We start from the raw sequence: 20,076 nt of genomic DNA, 5'->3' as shown, positions 1-20,076 counted from the left end.
TGTTTCCCTTGGGTACAATTCCTTTCTTGGTTTCATGTGAAGAGGTGCACCAGGTGGAAGGAGCAATTGGTCTGAAAATACAGCTGCTATTTTTTAGTTTTGTTAGAAGAGTGAACTGTTCACTGGGGAGGGAGCAAACAGTGATGGAATTATCAGGAAGTCAATACACCAGATCTTGTTGCCTGCACAATTCATGACGTGGGATATGTTAAACACAGCTTTCACTCTGTAAGCAGCTAATCCTTTCTCACAGCTAAGAATGCCAGTATATAATTGAGTATAATTGAAATCCTTCATGCATATTTGTTTTAGTTAAACATCTGGGTGTAAATAAAACAAGGCAAAATACATCACTCTGAAGGAGTGGACTTGTCCTTGGTAAGTGATCTCATATTGTAATTCCCCCTGAGAAAACCATTCTCGAGTTCAGGTACAAGCTAAATCAATAAACCCTTTAAATAACCGCTGGGTTATATAGGTTGTACGCGTTTTCTAACCTTCTTGGAAAGTGTAGTGGTAAATAGAAGTGCCTCCTTTACAGCCTCCTGAAAGACTGACTACTGTTCACTTTGATGTGGGAATTTGTAACTAATCTGTGCTAAAGCTTGGATTGTTTCTCATAGTCAGACTGCTCCTCGGTGCCACATCCAAGTGCAGTAGGAAAGGTGTTTAAAACCAAGTGCTTACCCTAGGGGATATGATCTTCCCCAGGCCTCTGTCTGTTATTTGTGGTCCAGAAACAGCAAAAAGAAACTGTTGTCTGAGGTGCTCAGTGTTGCCAGAGAAGTGGAAGCTCCTCAAGACTGAGCTACCTCAAGATTAAGCCATATCAGGGAGAAGTTGAGTGTAGGGTAAAAATAACTGATGTAAGTTACTGAACTGGTGCAAGATATCGAAGTGCCTTTTGACCTTCACCTTCTTCCTTATGTAGAAGTGCTTGCATGACTGTGCAGGAGCACAGATTTAAGACAGGAGAATACAGACACACTAGCTGGACCTGATATTTCCATAATCTTTATTTTTCTTGAGAGGGGAATTACAGAGGAGGGATTTTAAGTTGTGTGTGGAGTTGATCAAATTTGTATTCCAGTTTTTAATGGAACTCTTTATTATATGTTGTTGTTATGGGAAAAAAATGAACCATCTGAATGAAATGATGAAATCTGACATGTCAGGCATTCAGGAAAATTTAAATACAGTAATATTTGTAGACTGTAAGTTGGAGAGCGTACTGATATTAGTATGCTCGTAACTAGGGAAATCTCTCCAGCAGATGTAAAAATTTACATCGTTGTAGCATTGCTAGAACCCATCCGTTCCAATTTTTCCATAGTTATTTTGAGCTCATTTGAGTGAGGGTCACAAAAGATGATACAAAAGTTAATAATAAAATTAAAAAGGTGTGGAAGTCACAATAAGAAAAATTACGAATGTAGACAATTGCGTTAAGTCATATCTGGCTTCTGACTGAGCTAAAATAGGCTGGAACTGAAGGAAGCTCTTCCTTTTGAGGAGAGAAGTGACGCCCAGTATATTGAACCATCCTCCTTAGTTTGCACATATGGTGAATTTCAGGCACGTTCATGTGCCATTCTCTGAAAGAAACCTTTGATCTCACAAAGTGCATTGACAAAGAAGTTTGCTATGTAACATTTGCTCCCATTGAGCCTGAAAATCTATGCAATGGAAATGTCATTCAAAGCAGATATGGAATGAGAAGGGAAACAAGGGTATGTTCACAGCTGTTCTGTGTCAATTAGATATTCTCCGAGCAAGTTTGGTTCACATAGCTCTTGATGTAGCTCAGGAAGAGTTTATATTGCTGGGAACCTGATAAAAATAAAAACTTTGAAGTGAAGTTAAGAGGTAGATTTTGTTCCATCTACAAGATGTACCGGGTGCTAGTTGCTGATGGAGGCATATGTTGAGGGAAGAGTTAGCGTATGAGAAAAGAGAAAGTCTGTAGGAAGTGACATGGGCATTTGCTTTTGGTGTTTGCTTTTTATGCATATATATTTTAAATGTAGCTGCATTTCACCAATCCAGAAGGATTTTCTCAACAGCAAACAGAAATTTGCGTGAAACTTGTTAACAATGTTTTTCTTTAGCACTTGTTCTACACTCTGTACCTGGTAAATTTAGCTGTTTCCCTTGTGACCCCATCCCTTGTATTTCTCATGATGATGTATGCAGAAAATAAATATATATTTTTTTTTATTAAAAAAAAAAATACAGTCAAAACTGTTAGGAATACTTATATTTGCACTTGGTAATGTTTTACATTATAATTTATGCTGTGACCTTTGAAAAACTGCTCAGATATCTGTAGTTCCCACAGCCTCTAAAAAGCAAAGGGAAAAGTTTTACAAGTAGAGTGATGTACTGCTGTTCCCAAAGTCACTTAAAGACGAAGCTGCTATGGGATCAGTGTCCAGCTGTCAGAATGGTATATTCCTGTAGTTGTTTTAGTTTCTTATTGCTCCTTGTCACAGGAGCATCATGGTCTTGCCCTGAACAAGAGCTGTGTGTGTAGCAAGCCCTGGCTAACAGGAGGATGTGAGCAAGAGCAGCGTGGCGAGACTTGGTATAGGCTATGTATCATCAAATGAGAGCAGAGTAGTAGCTGAAACTTCTGGAATGCATACTCCAGTGCCAGGGAGGGTTGATCTGATGGTAGGCTTGTATTAACACCTGGCTATAAAGTTCAGTGTTTGCCCCAGGCTCAAGCGTTCCCAATACATGAGTGGCTAGTGGGGTGCATTTCAGGAAACTGTAGGCAGTGGGTGTATGTATGGCTTGGATTGTAAAGCTTGTCCTGATGCAGCCTGTCCCTTGCTTAATCCGTTTGATGAACTGAGGCTACTCATGTCTGGTGTTCCTCTTCCCCTTGTGGTACTCTGTGTTCACTAAGGATGTTCACTCTCATGAAAAAAAAAAATGATTCAAATGTGATTCTGAGTCATTTGGATACTAAAGTGATAGATGCTATGGGAAATCCAAGGTCAAAACAAACAAACAAATTGTTAATAAAGTGCTTTAGTCACTGTACAAGTAAACACAGTGGAACACTAATGGCAAGAAGGGAGCAAGTCTCCTGAATACTTCATCATAGACTTCAAGGGAAAACCATAAAAGACTTGATTAAGGAGAGCTCCGAATCTCGCCTACAAACTAGTAAGGTGAGTTTCAGAATGGATGGATGGCACGATAATTAAGAGCTTCCACTAAGCTGGAATTTCCATCATGAAGATATATATATATATATTGTTTTAATCCAGGTTTTTGGAAATATAAAATTTGTCTTTGGAGAAAATACATGAAATAAACCTAAGGTAAAGAATGAAAGCATATCTGTTTTGCTGATCCATTCTATCATGTCATCCATTGGAGTCTGTCCACTCACATTATTCTGTTATTTCAGATACATTACTGATGAATTGTCAAGCTATAAATATTGCAGGCAGATTTTATTAAGTACATATTTTATTAAGCTTAACTATATGAATAATAACTGCATACGGTCTTGATAAAGGGAAAAATCAATATGACTTGATAAAGAGAAATATCAATATCATTCCAATGGCAATATCAGTTACTTTACTTCTGTATCACTTTTTTTTTTTCTTTGTGTGCAACTTAAGATGCAGTAAATTTTTGAGGGGAATCAGAAAGGAGCACTGTACAGGAAAAAAGGAGTAATGTATTGTCCCCCTGTACGCGGCTCTGGTGAGGCCGCACCTCGGGTTCTGTGTTCGGTTTTGGGCCCCTCGCTACAAGAAGGACACGGAGGTGCTCGAGCGAGTCCAGAGAAGGGCAACGAGGCTGGTGAGGGGTCTGGAGAACAAGGCTTATGAGGAGTGGCTGAGGGAGCTGGGATTGTTCAGTCTGGAGAAGAGGAAGCTCAGGAGCGACCTTAAAGGAGGCTGTAGCGAGGTGGGGGTTGGTCTATTCTCCCACGTGCCTGGTGACAGGATGAGGGGGAATGGGCTAAAGTTGTGCCAGGGGAGGTTGAGGTTGGATATTAGGAAGAACTTCTTTACCGAAAAGGTTGTTAGGCATTGGAATGGGCTGCTCAGGGAAGTGGTTGAGTCACCATCCCTGGAGGTCTTCAAAAGACGTTTAGATGTAGAGCTTAGGGATATGGTTTAGTGGAAGATTTGTTAGTGTTAGGTCAGAAGTTGGACTCGGTGATCTTGGAGGTCTCTTCCAACCTAGATGATTCAGTGGTTCTGTGAATTAATATACATTGCTCTATATTATCTTTTACAAGGAGAACCCCAGAGTGTGATAAAATGCAATGTTTTTTGCATGTACCTGTTTCTGGATAGAAATACAAATGACATACAAAATTTCAATATTTTGGCAAGTGCTAAATAAGGAAATTATTTGTTTTATACTTTTCATTTATTTTTCATTTATAATGCTTTAAAATCTACCTTATTTATTTATTTATTTTCAGCATTTCTCTTTTTCATGTTTCAGAAGTTGCCATGTTTTCAAAATAACCAGTTCTCAACTTTCTGGGTAGTTTTTTCTGTTCCAGATAATTGGTGTTCACTAGTTTTACACTTAGTTATTCCAAGTTTCCCTCACATTCCCTCACAACTTCTGCTGGAAACAGAACTCTCAGAATTTTTTTGTTATGGAGTCAGAGACAGCAGCGGTCCTTAAGTTTTTCATGTAGCTCTCCTAATTGCTATCAAGGACTTGTTTGTACTTTTGAACTGCTCAGGTATTTGTCTTTTGTTTAGATTTCAGCCTGCTGCTCAGAACTTTGTATTTATTTTGTGCTCCTTCTATGTCTCCTTTTGCACTCTGACTTTTTTAATCCTGTTACGTTTTATGCAGCCCGTGATCTTTCCTATGGTACTGTACCTTGATGCTTAGCAGGTACAGCAGTATTTTTCTCTGACTTGCCTTTCCTTTCTCTTTACTTTCGCTATTGGAAAAGAAAGAGAACCTGAGGATTGCATCATATTGAAAATTACCCAAGTAACATTACAGCTAAAGTCAAGATAACAGTTTTGATTGATTGGCCAATATATGATCCTAACAAGCAATGCTTTTTGGAATTCATATTGTATAAAAATAGAACTGTAGCACATTTGAACAATTAAATTCCAAAAGAATGTGTGCTATATCAGCAACAAGTTCAATGGTTCTCAATACAATAGAGGTCTCCTTAAGTACAGATTTATAAGAACACGGATGTTTATACAGAACAGCAATTAAATACATAATTAGGTTTTATACTTCTTTTAAGCAAGTGTTTGAAGTTTATTGAGGATGCTGTTCAAGATGTGGAGAATAATTTTAAATAAATAAATCACAAATGAAAAGGTATCATGGATGTGTGACAGCATCATTGCTGTGCCAATATGAAGTAAAAAGCAAATTAAAAAAAAAAAAAACTCTTTGAATATATTAAGGATTTTGAAGAAATGTTTCAAGTATTCCAAATCAACAGTGTTGCAGAACACATGGTCCTCTAGTGCAAGCTCAAAGGATATATTATTTTGAGAAAAACTGTTTTCAATGTGGACTGAACAAAGTTAAAAGCGGCTTGATACCATAAAGACAAATTTGATGTTAAATTGATCAAAGTTGTCCTTTCTGGTAGAAAATGAACTATACAATTGCTTCTGTCTCTTCTGTTTATTCTTCTGGTGCTGCTGTAACAGGGTGAAGAGCAGGTACAAGGACAGAACTGCTGGCAGAATTGCTGAGCAGGTAACTTATGCATTATAAGGAGATAGTTACATTTTTATTTTTTTTCATTTCATGACAGATTCTGTAAAACAGGTGTCTGAAAACAAATTCTTTATTTAAGTAGAATAGAATATTCTTACTGTTTCCTTTGAGAAAGAAGCCTCCTGGAGTGTATTGTGGAGATTTTCTTGGGTATAATTATCTAGCAGACAGATTAAAAACAAAACAAATGAAACAACAAAAACAAAATTATAGAATCATAGAATGGCTTGGGTTAGAAGGGACCTCAAAGATGATCTAGTTACAACCTCCCTGCCATAGGCAGGGACACCACCCACTAGATCAGGTTACTCATCTAACCTGGTCTCAAACATCTCCAGGGATGGGGCATCCACAGCCTCTCTGGGCAACCTGTTCCAGTGCCTCACCACCCTCTGAGTGAAGCATTTCCTCCTAGCATCTCATCTAAATCTCCCCTCTCTCTTAATTTAAAACCTTCTCCCCTCATCCTGTGAATATCTGTTTGAGCAAAGAGCTCCATCTCTTTTAGAAGTCCGCTTCAAATACTGAAAGCTTGCAGTGAGGTCACCCCAGAGCCTTCTCTTTTGTAGGCTGAACAGCCCTAGTTCTCTCAGCCTGTCTTTGTAGGAGAAGCGCTCCAGCCCCTTGATCATCGTTATGGCCCTCCTCTGGACCCGCTCTAACAGCTCCACATCCTTTTTGTGCTGGGGGCACCGGGCCTGGACACAGTACTCCAAGTGGGGTCTCACAAATGCAGAGTAGAGGGGGACATTGACTTCCCTCGACCTGGTGGCCACTCCTCTTATAATGCAGCCCAGGATGCAGTTGGCCTTCTGGGCTGCAAGCGCACACTGCTGACTCACATCAAGCTTCTCATCCACCAGAACCCCCAAGTTCTTCTCCGCAGGGCTGCTTTCAATGAGTTCTTCATTCAGTCTGTACTCATGTCTGGGATTGCCCCAGCCCACATGCAGCACCCTGCACTTAGACTTGTTGAACCTCATTAGGTTCACATCAGACTGCTTCTCAAGCTTGTCCAGGTCCCTTTGGATGGCATCCCTTCCTTCTGTTGTATCAGCCATTCAGCTTGGTGTAATTTGCAAACTTGCTGAGGGTGCACTTGATCCCACGGTCTATGTCGTTGATAAAGATATTAAACAGTACCGGTCTGAGGACAGACCCCTGAGGTACACCACTTGTCACTGGCCTCCATTTGGACATGGAGCCCTTGACCACCAAAATGAGGTGGCTTACCCCAGACAGACAAACAGTTGTGTAAAGCTTACCAAGAATCCAAGACAGATTGACTGCTCCCCTGGATAAGGCTTCAGTGCTGCATGACCAAAGATGTAACAACTAAAACTGACAAATGTTCTTTCATGTCTGGGAGCCACGCTGAGAAGTTTTATATACTTCTTGTATTGTGGCACTTTCATAACTTCTGCACAGAAGTTGCTTTTATCAGTTTACTGATGTATTGTCTTCTTCAGACAGACAGGTGCTTGCTCTGCTAGCACTCTAAACCAGTAAGAAGACAGTTTAACCTAGTGCTGAGTATCAAGTAATGCAAAAGAGTCCTCAGAAGAGCTTGGGCTCCATGGTGTCACATGATGTCTCTTATTGGATTTGTAACTTAATTTGCCAATATATTTGAATAAAATTATAAAAATAATTTTAAAAATCATGGTATGATTTCATAATGGATATGTTTCATAATACTAATTCTTAGTAGTGTTAGGTTTTTGAGAAGTGATGCATGATGACAAGCGGGTAGCTCAACATTAAGATGAGTCATGTTTAGATTTTAAAATGGAGTGGATGAATTTGATTTAAATTAGTTAACCTTGTACTGTCTTGCTGGCCTTTGTACAGCCAGCACAAATGTTGAGTGGACTTGGGTAAATCCAGATCTGAAGAAAATACTGCTCAGTGATCATAATGCATCTTTTTAGTATGATTATAGGATTCCAGCTTGCATTTAAAGCAAATGTTCCCTGAAGCATGTCTCTGCCTAGAAATAATTATCTATACTAGACATAGGTCTTGTGTATGTTTACAAATGTGTATGTCTTGGTGTGTGCATATACAGACTTGTGTATGTAGAATCAAATGATCTGGGACTAATTTCTCATCTTGTTGCTTCTGTGTTATTAAAAAAAAAAAAAAAGTTTTAGAACTTTGATTTCAGAACTGTCATCTGATTAGAGTTGACCAATAACCTTTTCTAAACTAAGTTGCTGAACAGTGAAACAGACTTTCATACTATCCACATTGACTTTTTCGCCAAATAACATAGAATTATCTAAATTTTATATTAACTGAGATAACAGCTTAGACAGAAAAAGAGTGGGAAGTTTCCTATAGATGTCATTATGCAGGTAGGTCTATTTTTATTAACAGCAGAACTAAATGTAAAATTCTAAACCAAGTAAGAGATGAAATTATATAGCTAGCTGAAACAGAAATGTTAGACTGACTATTGTCAGATGTTGGAAGAAAGCAGTGTTCATTATCTCTTCAGAACAGTACAAGAGTATTGGACTGAAGGTTAGTAACATTGAGGTCATAGTCAAAAGTTTTAAATTTGCAGTTGAAAATCTGAGCAGAGACAATATTACATATAAATGATGAAGAATATGAGAACTGAAAAATAATTGTTAACTATCCAAAAGATAATGTTTTTGCTTATTTTTACAATTTTAGAGATTCCTATCTTCAACTTCCATGTATGTTGATTCATAACTGGGATGAGTCTTTCTCACTTGAATACAAACTGCATCCATGTATATGCATCTGCCCCCAAGAGTCTCTCTTAAGTGATTGCTTTAGGAACACCTGAGCCATCCTGCGCTTGACAAGTGTACTTTGTAAGCATTATTGTTTATGATGCATGGAAAGGAATGCAGTCTACTCTTTTCATAACTATTGGTGATTTAAAACAAAGAAAAAGGCCGAACACGTTAGCGCTGTGTCCTTTTCATAATCTCACCTCATTTTCTTAGAATTTACCATAGCATGTCCTCAACTGTTAATTACAAGTAGAGCAGAAAAAATGAAAAATGGAGCAAGTGTCTTGTATAAGTGACAACAGATGACAAGCGATGTAAGAATATAAGTGACAACAGATTAGCTGAAAGATGCATCCATCTAAGTTTCTTGTCTTAAATGCAGGTTTTAAGTGTCCCCAACTGCAATGAAAGCTTGTGTACTATAAGTAATTGAAATCTTTAGAAAAGCTGTCATTTCAAAAAAAAAGCTTTGTAAACAGTCAGAAAACAAAATCAATTTTCCTTTGTCCTGCCATTCTATCTAACATTCAGTGAGAAGCATGATCTGTATTTCGAAGACTAAAAGCTGAACTTCTGATGTTTAAGGAAATAAGTCAGAGGTGGAGTGATGGAAAGGTGGAGTTGCTACACATTTGTCTCTGTTGCATGCTAAAACTTAGAATCCATTGAAATGTTTAGTATAATACATTCAGTTGTGTCAGTAAGAGTAATAGAAGAGTCAAAACAGCTGACTAAGCTTAGAAATATAAGGGAATGTTATTTCCTGAAAACAAATGATATTGGGACTTAGACCGACACTACATCAATAGTCTGGTGATATATATGCGAAACTGCTTGCTCTTACAGTATTACAGATGACCTTAACATGAGAAGTATTGCTAAATTATTCTGGTTTATAATGTACCTTTTTAAAAGCACATTCTTGATAAAATGTTTAATATTCTTTCTAGTCCCAGGTGAGTATGCTGATAATGACACTTCATTTTGCAGAATGGTGTAACTGGTGTAACCTACTACTCACAGAACAGATTTAATCTGTGTGTATAATTAACTAGTGAAGGTCCTAGAAATAGGTTTAAACTTATTGTCTCCATGTGTAATTTAGTGCAGAAGAAGTAAGACTCAGTCAGTTTTTGAGGATTGAAAGGTTTCAGAAAATTGCTGGGATTTTGCAGTGTTTATGGCATGATATGGTGCAACACCGAGTCAAATTCTTCCCAAACTGTCCTGTACTACCAAACTGGCATCCGAGTTGGGTGTAAGTCTATCTTTTAGTTGAGAGCTTGTTTTTCTGGTTGCAAGAATCCATTCTCTCTTCACGCCCCAATAATATGTCATCAAGTCTAAACATTTCCCTATAAGCTTCAAAATTTTATTTATTTTTTCTCCTCAGTAATGAGTGATGATGCCACCCACCTTAAAGAGCTGTATGTTTCATTCAGATAGCTAGATATAGCTTGGATGTCCCTTCTATTCAAATCTGATGTCAGAGGAAGTATGCTGTTTAAGGCTGGTCCAATTGCTTTACATCTTTTGTCATTTTTTTTTCTTAATTAAATAACTACAGTGTTAATCAGATTCAGAGGAATTTGATGCTTATCAGGATGAAATTCTGTATTTCTTATATTTCTTGACTTTTTAGTTTGTGATTTACATGACTTCACATAAAAAAATACTGCTAATGTGTCATTATGGGAACAATTCATTTTTAATATGAATTTCAGAAAATAACAGCACAACTACAGGGAATGGGTATGCTGTTGTGGAAAAGTGACTTCTAAAATGGTTTGTCTGTCCTTACTTAAAATGATACTGCGTATGTGTGAAAGACCTTCCAAAGAGCATTCATCAAATGTGTGGCAGACTGAAATTCAGTTACTCATAATTCAAGAAGGGAAGAATAAGAAAAACAATTGAGTGCTTAAGTCTTTGTTTTATCTTTGCTTAAACTCAGTCCTGGGAATCCTGTTTTTATTAAGGTTCAAAAGTGAAGATATATTCACTTCTCTGAAATAGTAAGAGTCCTCAAATAGTTGAATGATCTAAGTGATTCATGACTACAATATAGTATACTATATAAATACAAAATACTATTTTGTATTGACAAATTCACCTGTTTTATTTTATTTATTTTATTGTTCACTTAAATTGCTCTTGGTTGGTCTAAATGACCTAACTTTTCAATGTAGAAATTGCAGTCATATTATAAATAGCCATGTGCAAAGCTGAATTTTACTGTTGTCAGATACATGAACGCTGTCCTTGGATACAGTGCTAAGAGTCAAAGATTGATATCAGAAGTAATATTGTCAACAATTTAAGGAACAATTAAATTAACAATTCTTTAGCAATTGTTAAAGAACAAGCAATTTAAAGTCCTGGCTAGGGCTTTAATTTGGAGTGATTATTTAAAACAGTGTTACCACCTGGTTGGATTTTTTAATGCAGGGTTTCACTTTAAACAAAAGGATGACATTTCAATGCCAAAAGGCTAATACATGCTTTGTGCTGCTTAAAGAAGAATGGAAATGGTGACCTTACTGAAACTACCTGATTACTTTAGCAAGAGGAAATTCGTGCTTGACCTCGGTTCATTATCAAATTAAAATAGGAGTATTCTCTGAAGCTTGTCAGGCTGATTACACTTAATATTGTTCCTGGCACCGAGGTGAGCCGGCTCTTTTACTGTGATGTATACCTCATTAAAAATCACATATAGCTGGGGTGGTGACAAAAGCTGCAGGTGTTTCTTCATAAGCTTAATGCAGGAGATTTTATATTAGTTTCATGTAACAACTAAAATGTTAGTATTTATCAAGTGTTCTAGCACTGGCTAGATTTAGTTCACGTAATAGTAGGTTGTCATGCAACCTGAGAGAAACATATGAAGCCAAACCCGTGTTGTAAATAACACTGAATTGTGGAAGGTTCAAATTCTCAGGATATGGGTTTTCCTTGCAAACCTGTGATGTGACTGACTTGTGTTTGATTGTGTACTTCCGATAACATTAGTTATCCTATATCAAGGACAACCAGATTGAGTGCTGTTGAGATACTACATAGGTTAACTGTAATTGAGTCCTGACATAATTTCCTTGCATGGGCTTTGCCCTAGGTGTTCATAAAGCTATTCTCAGAGGCACTTCCTGTTCCCTGAGATTTCCAATTTTTCCTTTTATTTGGTAGATGAACATAATAGAAATGGTCTGAAGCCACCATTTCTTCTAATGCAGTTCATTCACCAGTTGAGAGGAAAAGCAAAACATATCAAGAGAATAAAATAACTTGCTGAAAGCTGAGTATTTTATTTACCAGGTAGTGGAAGCGTTAGATTTTAGTTTATGTTTTTCCATCCTGGGAAAACTTAAGTTTTTTGTTATTGGGGGGTGGAGGAAGCCCTCTCTCCTCTCTTCTTCTTCAGCTGTCCTCTAAAATAAAACTTCTGCTGAATAAAGGAAGTCAACCTACTGTGTGCTGATGATCTTCACTGAAAGTATTGGGTACTACACTGCAGGCCAAAACATCCCTGCTCTTATTTTTGCAGCAGTGAGAAACTGGAGATATTTGTGTGTCATTAGAAAGATTAAAAACTCAAACAGTTCCATGCTTTTTGATCTGCCACATTCTGGCAACATGAGCAGAATATAATTATATATAATATATATATATATTGCTTTGCTTAAGAGTGTACTCAAAATCCATTAAAGGAACGTTAAGATTACTTCAAGGTCTTAGGTCTGATCAGAAAATAGTTGAGGTTCTTCATTCCCCTTCTTAGAGACACTAGGAGTTACTTAAAAGTAGAGTTACTGCAAGGTCAGTGGTAAAAAGACGCCCTACTGCACTTGTACAAGGAATGGATGTGTACTGATTGTCTTCTTCTTCAAAACCATGATTTTAAATGAAAAAGTTTGTTGTTTTATAATTATCTGAGGTGTCTGCTTTTTACATGAAATGGCATGTGAGAGTTGGATCCATATTTCATCATACTTCATTGAACCTAAACCAGCGTGTCAGATGGATTTCATTGGGGGTTTTACAGAAAACTTTATAATTACTTTGTAAGAAAAAATGACTGTTTTTAAAAGAGATAGACAAAATATTATGACTTACTAATTAATTCATATATAAGTTTGATTCCTCTTAGCATATTTTTGGTTCTAGTTTATAATGCAGGAAGATTTCAGTCAGGGGAAATTTTTATAAGAAATAGGCTTTACAAAGTCCAGACAGCACTGAATCATCCTTTCCCCAAATTACTGGGTGTCACGAAACTTCATACTGTGAAAGTTTTGCTTGGCTTTGTGTGTGGAATATCTTTCAAAACAAGAAAAATCTCATACTATCCCATCATTCATGTTAAACACATCCTTTCTGTCTCGTGTTCAACACAAACAATACCCAATTGCCAATGCTTGTCTGATTTGTATACTCAGATGCAGCACATCACATTAACATTTAACACATCTGTTTATCTAAATTGGGAGAAAGCAAGTTGTTATACGGGTAGGTGGAGGGGGGGACCTTCCCACATTCCAATTTGGGATCTTGTTGGAGTTAATTAAATTTGGGTGAACTAAGACTGTTTTAAAGTACGTTGAGGAATGTTGTGAGAGGATCTCATGCTTTTGTTTTCTGTGTTAGACAGGGCTATGAAGAACTGGAGAGACAGCTGAAAGAAGTCTTTAAGGAAAGGAGCAATATCCTTCGTCAGTTGTCGAAGACTTCTAAAGAACTTGAAGGAATTAAAGTAAACCTCCAGGTGAGGTTACATCTGGGTTTTTGTGACACAGGATTGCAGCCTATTTACTTCAAAAAATGTGTGTGGTGGTGTTGTTGCTGATTTTAATATGCAAATAATAATTTTGTTGATCTTGCACTGAAAGTAAAATGGATGTTTTCAAGGAAAATATGATCTGAATGAACCTGAAATCCCTTTGACCATTTACTCAATAAATAAAATATAGTACAGTAGAACAAAAAAAAAAAGGAACAGCATAAGAATAAGCTCTCTTAGTGGACTTACCCTGCACATTTACCCTGGCAGCTACTAGGAAGAGATTTTCTTTACTGTTGTAGGCTGCATCTTTGCTGACAAACTGCATATACACAGCCTAGCGTAGACGCTGACTTTAGCTTGCTGATATGCCATCTACACAAGAGTCACTGGATTTACTGCAGGGGATTACTTTACAAGTTCAACTGGTAAATTGTATTAGATGAACTGGCAGTCAGCCAACTAGAGCCGAGACACTTCTGCATTTAACTTGGGAGATTTGGGGGGTATTGTACATAAACAGAAAGGACAATAGTCAGATTAACTTCACAGTCAAATCAGCACTTCAGAGTGAAAAGGAGAGTAAAGATCCTGCTCTGGATCCAAAGTACTCAAATCACCAGATGATCACTCAAGAGCATGTTTGGTTTTGACTGATACAGTGTGCTAGTCTAGTGAAAACATTCAGATTCCCTTTAAGCTGAGATTTTTCCTTGTATTCAATGCCTTTTTAATGGATGGTATTTTTCTGACATTGCATATTTACCTTTATGATGGTATAAGCTAGCTGGGAAAAAATATATGGAGTAGCATCCTGCTATCTTTTTTCAGGAAAAAATGGGTACTATGTGTCAGTAATATACTATTGTGTTTACCATGATTGTGTTATACTGTCTTACCAGACTTCTCTGGTTCTAATTAATATGAACTGTTACCTATAGAACATTTTCTCACCACCACCACCACCCCCCACTGCTGCCTTAAATACTTTACCACTCCTTTTTTATTATTATAGTTTTATTATTATTATTATTTCTTATAGAAATGTGATTCAGCATGTAGCTACTTTATTTTAGAATGGGATTTTTTTATGCAGCAAAGTTGAAAGTAGTATTCAGCAAAATTATACTATGAGGTATTTTATACTTAATGCTTCAGAGATCCAGAGATATTCAAAGAGGTCTCTGGTGTTATATTCTGTACTCACACATGTATTTGTCTTGCCTTCTTAATGGTTTTTTGTTGCTTCTAAACTTATATTATGTAATCAGATCTCAATACTTGAGACAGAACAGATGTATACAGTTAGCAGTGCTGAGTTATGCTGAAGAGAAAAGTCAGGCTATTCCTCCTTTTCTAACCTTTTCTCATTAATATTTGTAATTCACTGGGAATGTTTTATGAAAGAGGTTCCAATTAATCATTTCACAAATGAAAAACATTCAAGATCTCTTTGGTAATTGGTTTCTTGCTTTGTTACCAGTCTTTGAAAAATGATGAAGCATCAGCCAGAGGTGATGTGCAGAAACTGTTGGAATTGGGCCAAAAGCAAAGGTAAGACACATCATCTTCCTTTTCTTTCCTTTCTAGACAAAAAGATGTAAGATTATGAAAGACCATCCATTTTTCTGCCGTAAATTATAAACACTAATGTAGTCTGGGTGCTGCTGATCATAAGAGCAACAGTAAAATAAAGGCAAGGAATGTTATTCAGGGAAAATTTGAAAACAAATGACATACAAGCTGATATTGGACATATATGAGGAAAAGGCATTAAAATGCTACAGTGAGATAACTGCTAATGAAAAGGGTTTTGACCCTTCTACGTGACACTTTCTCTTCATTAGTACTGTTATTTCTCAGCATGGTGTGACCTAATTCTCTTAAATATTGGGTTTCAAACATAACTAATATAGGGAGCGGTCACGTCATCTGAAACAATAGGTTTCTCAATTTTTTGTCTAGAAAGAAAAACATATATTAAAAACTTAAAGTACAGTGCATACTGCCTTCATTATTAGAAATGCAATATTTAAATTCTTTATTCCTTTTATTGCTGATACTGCATTTAGTAGAAGTACATAGAAAATTACGCGGTTGTATAGAAGGCTTGTAATACAATGATCTTCAGTTCTTCAATACAAAACAAATTGAAGCCATAATGAAATACTACAGAACTTTTCATTTTTACATCCATGGAGAAGGATCACATACATCAGAATCTTTCAGATATTCCAGATAAATCCATCAAATGATTAAAGCATTTAGTTCAGCAATTATCCTATTTAAACACTTACATGTTTTATGGATTTGATATAACTGAAAGGTGTATTTCTCAGCATCATAGCTGCCCCTGCCATGGGCTCTATCCTTCATACATAATTGTGTTTTTGCAGTGGTTTGACTGTTGTGCAACTCTTATGTAAAGTAGTGACATTAAGTGATTTACAAGTATTAAGACTACGCAGTGAATAGATGTTCTGAGTTGCTGATAGGAAAACCCAGCAGCCTAAGGGAAAACTAAATACATTAGTCATATACTCCATGTTATTTTCCTAATATCTTTGTTAAACATCCTCTTGGTCCGAAAGTCTATCCAAAAGGAAATGTAAACCTATGCTTCTAAGGGTAACTACTACCAAGTATACTACTGCACAGCAGCAGTTCCCAGACACAGACTGGGAATCAATGCAACATGCAGTATGCTACTGAGCAACCCTCACTCTCCTGCAGCAAAGAAAAGGCTTTTAATATATACTTCAAGAAAATGCCTTGGAACTATAATGGGTACTTGAAAACTGTTTACAAGCTCACTGCATTTTACTTTGAGAGCTATGGAAGTCCAGTATAAGAAGCAACTGTTAACAGTGTGCCAAGGAATCCCCCTCATAGGATTTAGCAAATCTTCACAGTTTATTTGCCAAGAAACTCAGGCAATACTTCTGCAGTAAGTCAAGAACAGTGAACTTAGGATTCAACACTTAAATGTGCTGTATTTGATCCACAATCCAAAATATATTATAATATTAATCTTACAATAAACTTGGTTTGGACAAATGTGAGCTCTGTCTGGTCTGTGAGCACTGCTTCAATTATTTCCTGTGGTGATGGATGATACAGTAAAGTTTGGAGTGCTAGAATCTTGGCTTGTGCTAGCTCTGCTGACTTCACATTAGATTTTTTTATTATTATTATTCCTTTTGCATGAGTTCTTCAGTACTTCTCAAGCTGCAAGTAAAATTTGGTCACTTACTATGGTGTCTCCAGTTTTGTTATTCTTGTGCACCATCAATGTTTTGGAATGATCACATCTGTTTATACAATAAATGCAGCTGTACTGTGCTGATGATACATTGGTTTCATGCTGCTCAGTCACTATCTCAGTTAAATCTGTTTGTACCAACCTTCCCAAAATTGCGAAAGTAATAGAGGTGTCAGCTAAGAAACAGCAGCTCACCAATTCTGTTCTTGTCTGAACTAGAAGCCTTCCACTCCAATTTACTTTGCATTGGGTTTAATTATCAGCTGTATATAAACCCAGTTCTACGTTGGTCCTTATTCCATGCAAGCAGCAGCACTAATAATGCTCTGCAGCTGTTCTGAAATATGTCACTCTGGTACTAAGTAACAACTCCAAAATGTGTCATGTGGGTACAAAGAGATGGCCAGCAGAGGATCTCAGTTTGCTGCAATCATCTTTGGAGAAATTTTCTGATTGCATCAGTAATGCAAAGCTTTTTTGATTCAAATAAACAGTCCAAACAATTATTTTTTTTTTTTTCTCTTGTCCAGTTGTATGCCAGAATCTTCTACTGAATTTCCTCTTGGTTCCCTCTAGAAAGAGCCAAGTGAAAGCTGAATAATATCAGACTATTTTTATTACTTTTTTTTAACAAGTTGTTGGTATTAATGTGGTGCCACTTCAGTGTATTTTCAGTAGCCTGCTTTTCTAGCTCTTATTGTGCCAATCTCTTGCTAGAAATTATGCACTGGCAGATGTTTTGCACAGCATGCTGCTTGGTAGATGTGAAAGGTAGACAATTTTCATCACAGGTAATTTGTCTTGCATTGGTGCTACAGTTCATGGGGTCATTGTAGTGTTATTAGCAACACCTGTAGATACAGTACATCTGTCCATTACTCTGAATAATTAAAGGTGCCTTTTCTTGAAAGTGAAGAATAATTTCTTAATGGATAATTGTGATGAAGTTTGTGTTCTGTGTTTTCAACAAACTAGGGAAGAAATGAAATCTCTCCAGGAGGCCTTTCAAAAGCAGCTTAATGAGGCAGCTGAAAAAGCAGAAAAGCAGCAAGCTACCGTGAGTGATTCCCTGTCCCTCTTCCATTACTTTTTCCTTCTGTCTTTTTTTTAAAACCTCATGCCTCAGCAGTTTGTTGTAATCTCAAGTATGTTTACACATTTAAAAATAAAAATTAAAAAATCTTATGTTAAAATCTTATGTTTCAAGTATGTTGAAAGCTTCAGAAGAAAGGATGTGGTGAAAGTCAAATCCTACGATATTCATCTTCACTAATTTCTGTAGGATTTAGATGTGTGTACCTAGCCTCTCTGAGGTTTGGAACTAAGTCCTTACAATGATGAGGTTACCTTTATGGACCCTCATGTCTCATCTATACCAGTTTATGTTGTCATACTGTCGTTGACTTTTTTGAATTGCTACTGATTTTCAGCAAGAAAATAAACACCAGAAAGTTTGATTTTGATCATATAATAAGATATAATTGTCACTACACGAAGGTAGTAAGTCCCATTAAGATTTAATGCTTTAATTCTGGATAAGTAGTACAATTAGTTGGATTTGTGTATAGCACTGTAATGCTGTGGGACATAAGTAGCCAGATTTTGCTATCACAGGGGAAAAAAAAATTAAAATCTGTTTAATTCTTAGATATATGTAGGCTGGGAAGGCACATGTAGGTCCTTCAACTATAGACTTAAGCATTTGTAACATCAATGCTTAACCTGAATTTCCATATAGTTTTGAATTGTCATTTCTATGGATCATACTGGATTTTGGTTATAAATATATACTATGTATTTATAATATATAAATATAATAGTTTTACATGCTCCCTTCTAATTAGAAACAAGGTAGATTTTGAAGTAAGTATTTCTCTTTCAGCTTTCTTTCAATTGAGATCATCTTTGAAAGCACTCTTTTTTTTTTCCCTTTGTTGCTGAGACGTCAGAAGGGTAAAGATACTGTTTTACCTGATCCTTCATGCCCCACAACATATAAGTACTTGATTGTTGGCACTTGTAGGCTTCTACGGAGAATAAAAGCCGCCTTCTCTTCTTGAGTGGGAAAAAATAAGTAAACTGAAAGCTGAATTGAACCTTGAAAAGAATATCTTGCATCTTCCTTGGTAATCAGGGAAGAGTGTGTGTGTGTATATTTTATATACATATATAAATTTGTCAATTATTATGAACATATATAAATCTGTCCTTGTTTTAAGATCTTGTACTAAGGCAAGTTATATTGTCCTGAAATAAGAAATTAGAACTTAATCCTCTCTGATAAGTATGCAAAACATGCTTTTCCAAAGTTGTTTTTTCCAGATGCACTGATGCTTTGGTGGCAGAGCAAATTCTAGCCTTATGAATTAAGAGTGAAAAAGTGGAAAACTTTTTTTTAATCTGTATATTAGATTTTGATATTGAAAATTAATCCTGCTGCGTTAAATAAATCTCAGCTGTAATGAATGGATTATTGGCTGTTTTTTATGATGTAATGCTATCTTTTTAACTTGAGCAACAGTGCCTTGCATAAACTCAGCCTCCAGCACAGAACCTGGGAAGAGCACAAAACAGGAAAACAAAGGAACTAGCAACAATGAAAACACACACGCACCAAAAAAAAAAACAAACAAACAAACAACAACAAAAAAAAACGTTCTGAATTGATAATAGAAATGAACTTGGACTTGTCAGATGGTTAGAGAAACTGAACTCTTGAGCTGTATTCTAAAACTTGCCAATAACAGCGTACTAAATCTGCCACTGATTTTAAGGAAAGCAATACTGGCTCCTTGGCTTGTGACATTTATTTCTTTATGCCGCAGGGTATGAGGTATATAATGAAACTCACCAATACTGTGAGACTGAATGAATATTCAAAAAGCGCTTCAGGGTCCTCAGATGAAAGCTGCAATAGAAATAGAAATAAATATTATTACTGTCACACAGTGTTACTCTTCAGATGGTTTCTCTGTTTCCTGTATTTTTAAAAGCAATATAACTGCTTTGAAAGAAGGTCTAGGTACTTTGAGGCACGAGTAGCTTGAGAATGGAAGCTTGAATTTAATTATAATTCAATGAATTGTGAGTCTTGTTTCTAATCAAACTTAAGCACATTTTATTCTACAGGACTCAGTGAACTAAATATTGATTTTTATCTGAGTAAATAAGAATAAAATTACATTTCTCCAAGCCATGTGCATTAAATGCTGGAGAAAACAGTGGCTGGATATATATATATTCATTTTCTGCTCTTTTTGAGGAGACATAATACAATGCTTACAGCATGTTAATTGTTTGTATATGTTCAATGGGGAACATGTGATCTGTGTGATGGTAATGAGTGTCTCAGTTATGTAAATCCAAAAGAGTATGCAAGAATTTACAAGAATTACATCCGTCAAATCACATGAAAAATAACCTGGGAAGTATTGAAGGGCTTGGAGTAAACCAAACGAAAAAAAGATGCTAAAGCTACAGCAATGCATTACACTTCAGAACCAAATCCTTTGCAACAT

At 36.4% G+C, this 20,076-nt stretch overlaps 1 protein-coding gene across 6 annotated transcripts in view; it reads left to right on the top strand.

Annotated features, from left to right (window-relative positions):
* LUZP2 (leucine zipper protein 2) overlaps positions 1–20,076 on the top strand; it is a 187,373-nt gene that overhangs the window by 70,333 nt on the left and 96,964 nt on the right. For all 6 annotated transcript variants that reach the window (XM_035329071.1, XM_035329072.1, XM_035329070.1 and 3 more), the window contains 3 exons: positions 13,164–13,281; positions 14,780–14,850; positions 17,534–17,615. In XM_035329071.1, coding sequence (XP_035184962.1) covers positions 13,164–13,281; positions 14,780–14,850; positions 17,534–17,615 — 271 coding nt within the window. The remainder of the gene's footprint in view (positions 1–13,163; positions 13,282–14,779; positions 14,851–17,533; positions 17,616–20,076) is intronic.

The sequence above is a fragment of the Oxyura jamaicensis genome, chromosome 5 (genome assembly GCF_011077185.1).
Source record: "Oxyura jamaicensis isolate SHBP4307 breed ruddy duck chromosome 5, BPBGC_Ojam_1.0, whole genome shotgun sequence".
Lineage (NCBI taxonomy): Eukaryota > Metazoa > Chordata > Aves > Anseriformes > Anatidae > Oxyura > Oxyura jamaicensis.
Note: the sequence above shows the minus strand (reverse complement) of the source record. Positions and strands in the feature narration are given on the sequence as shown.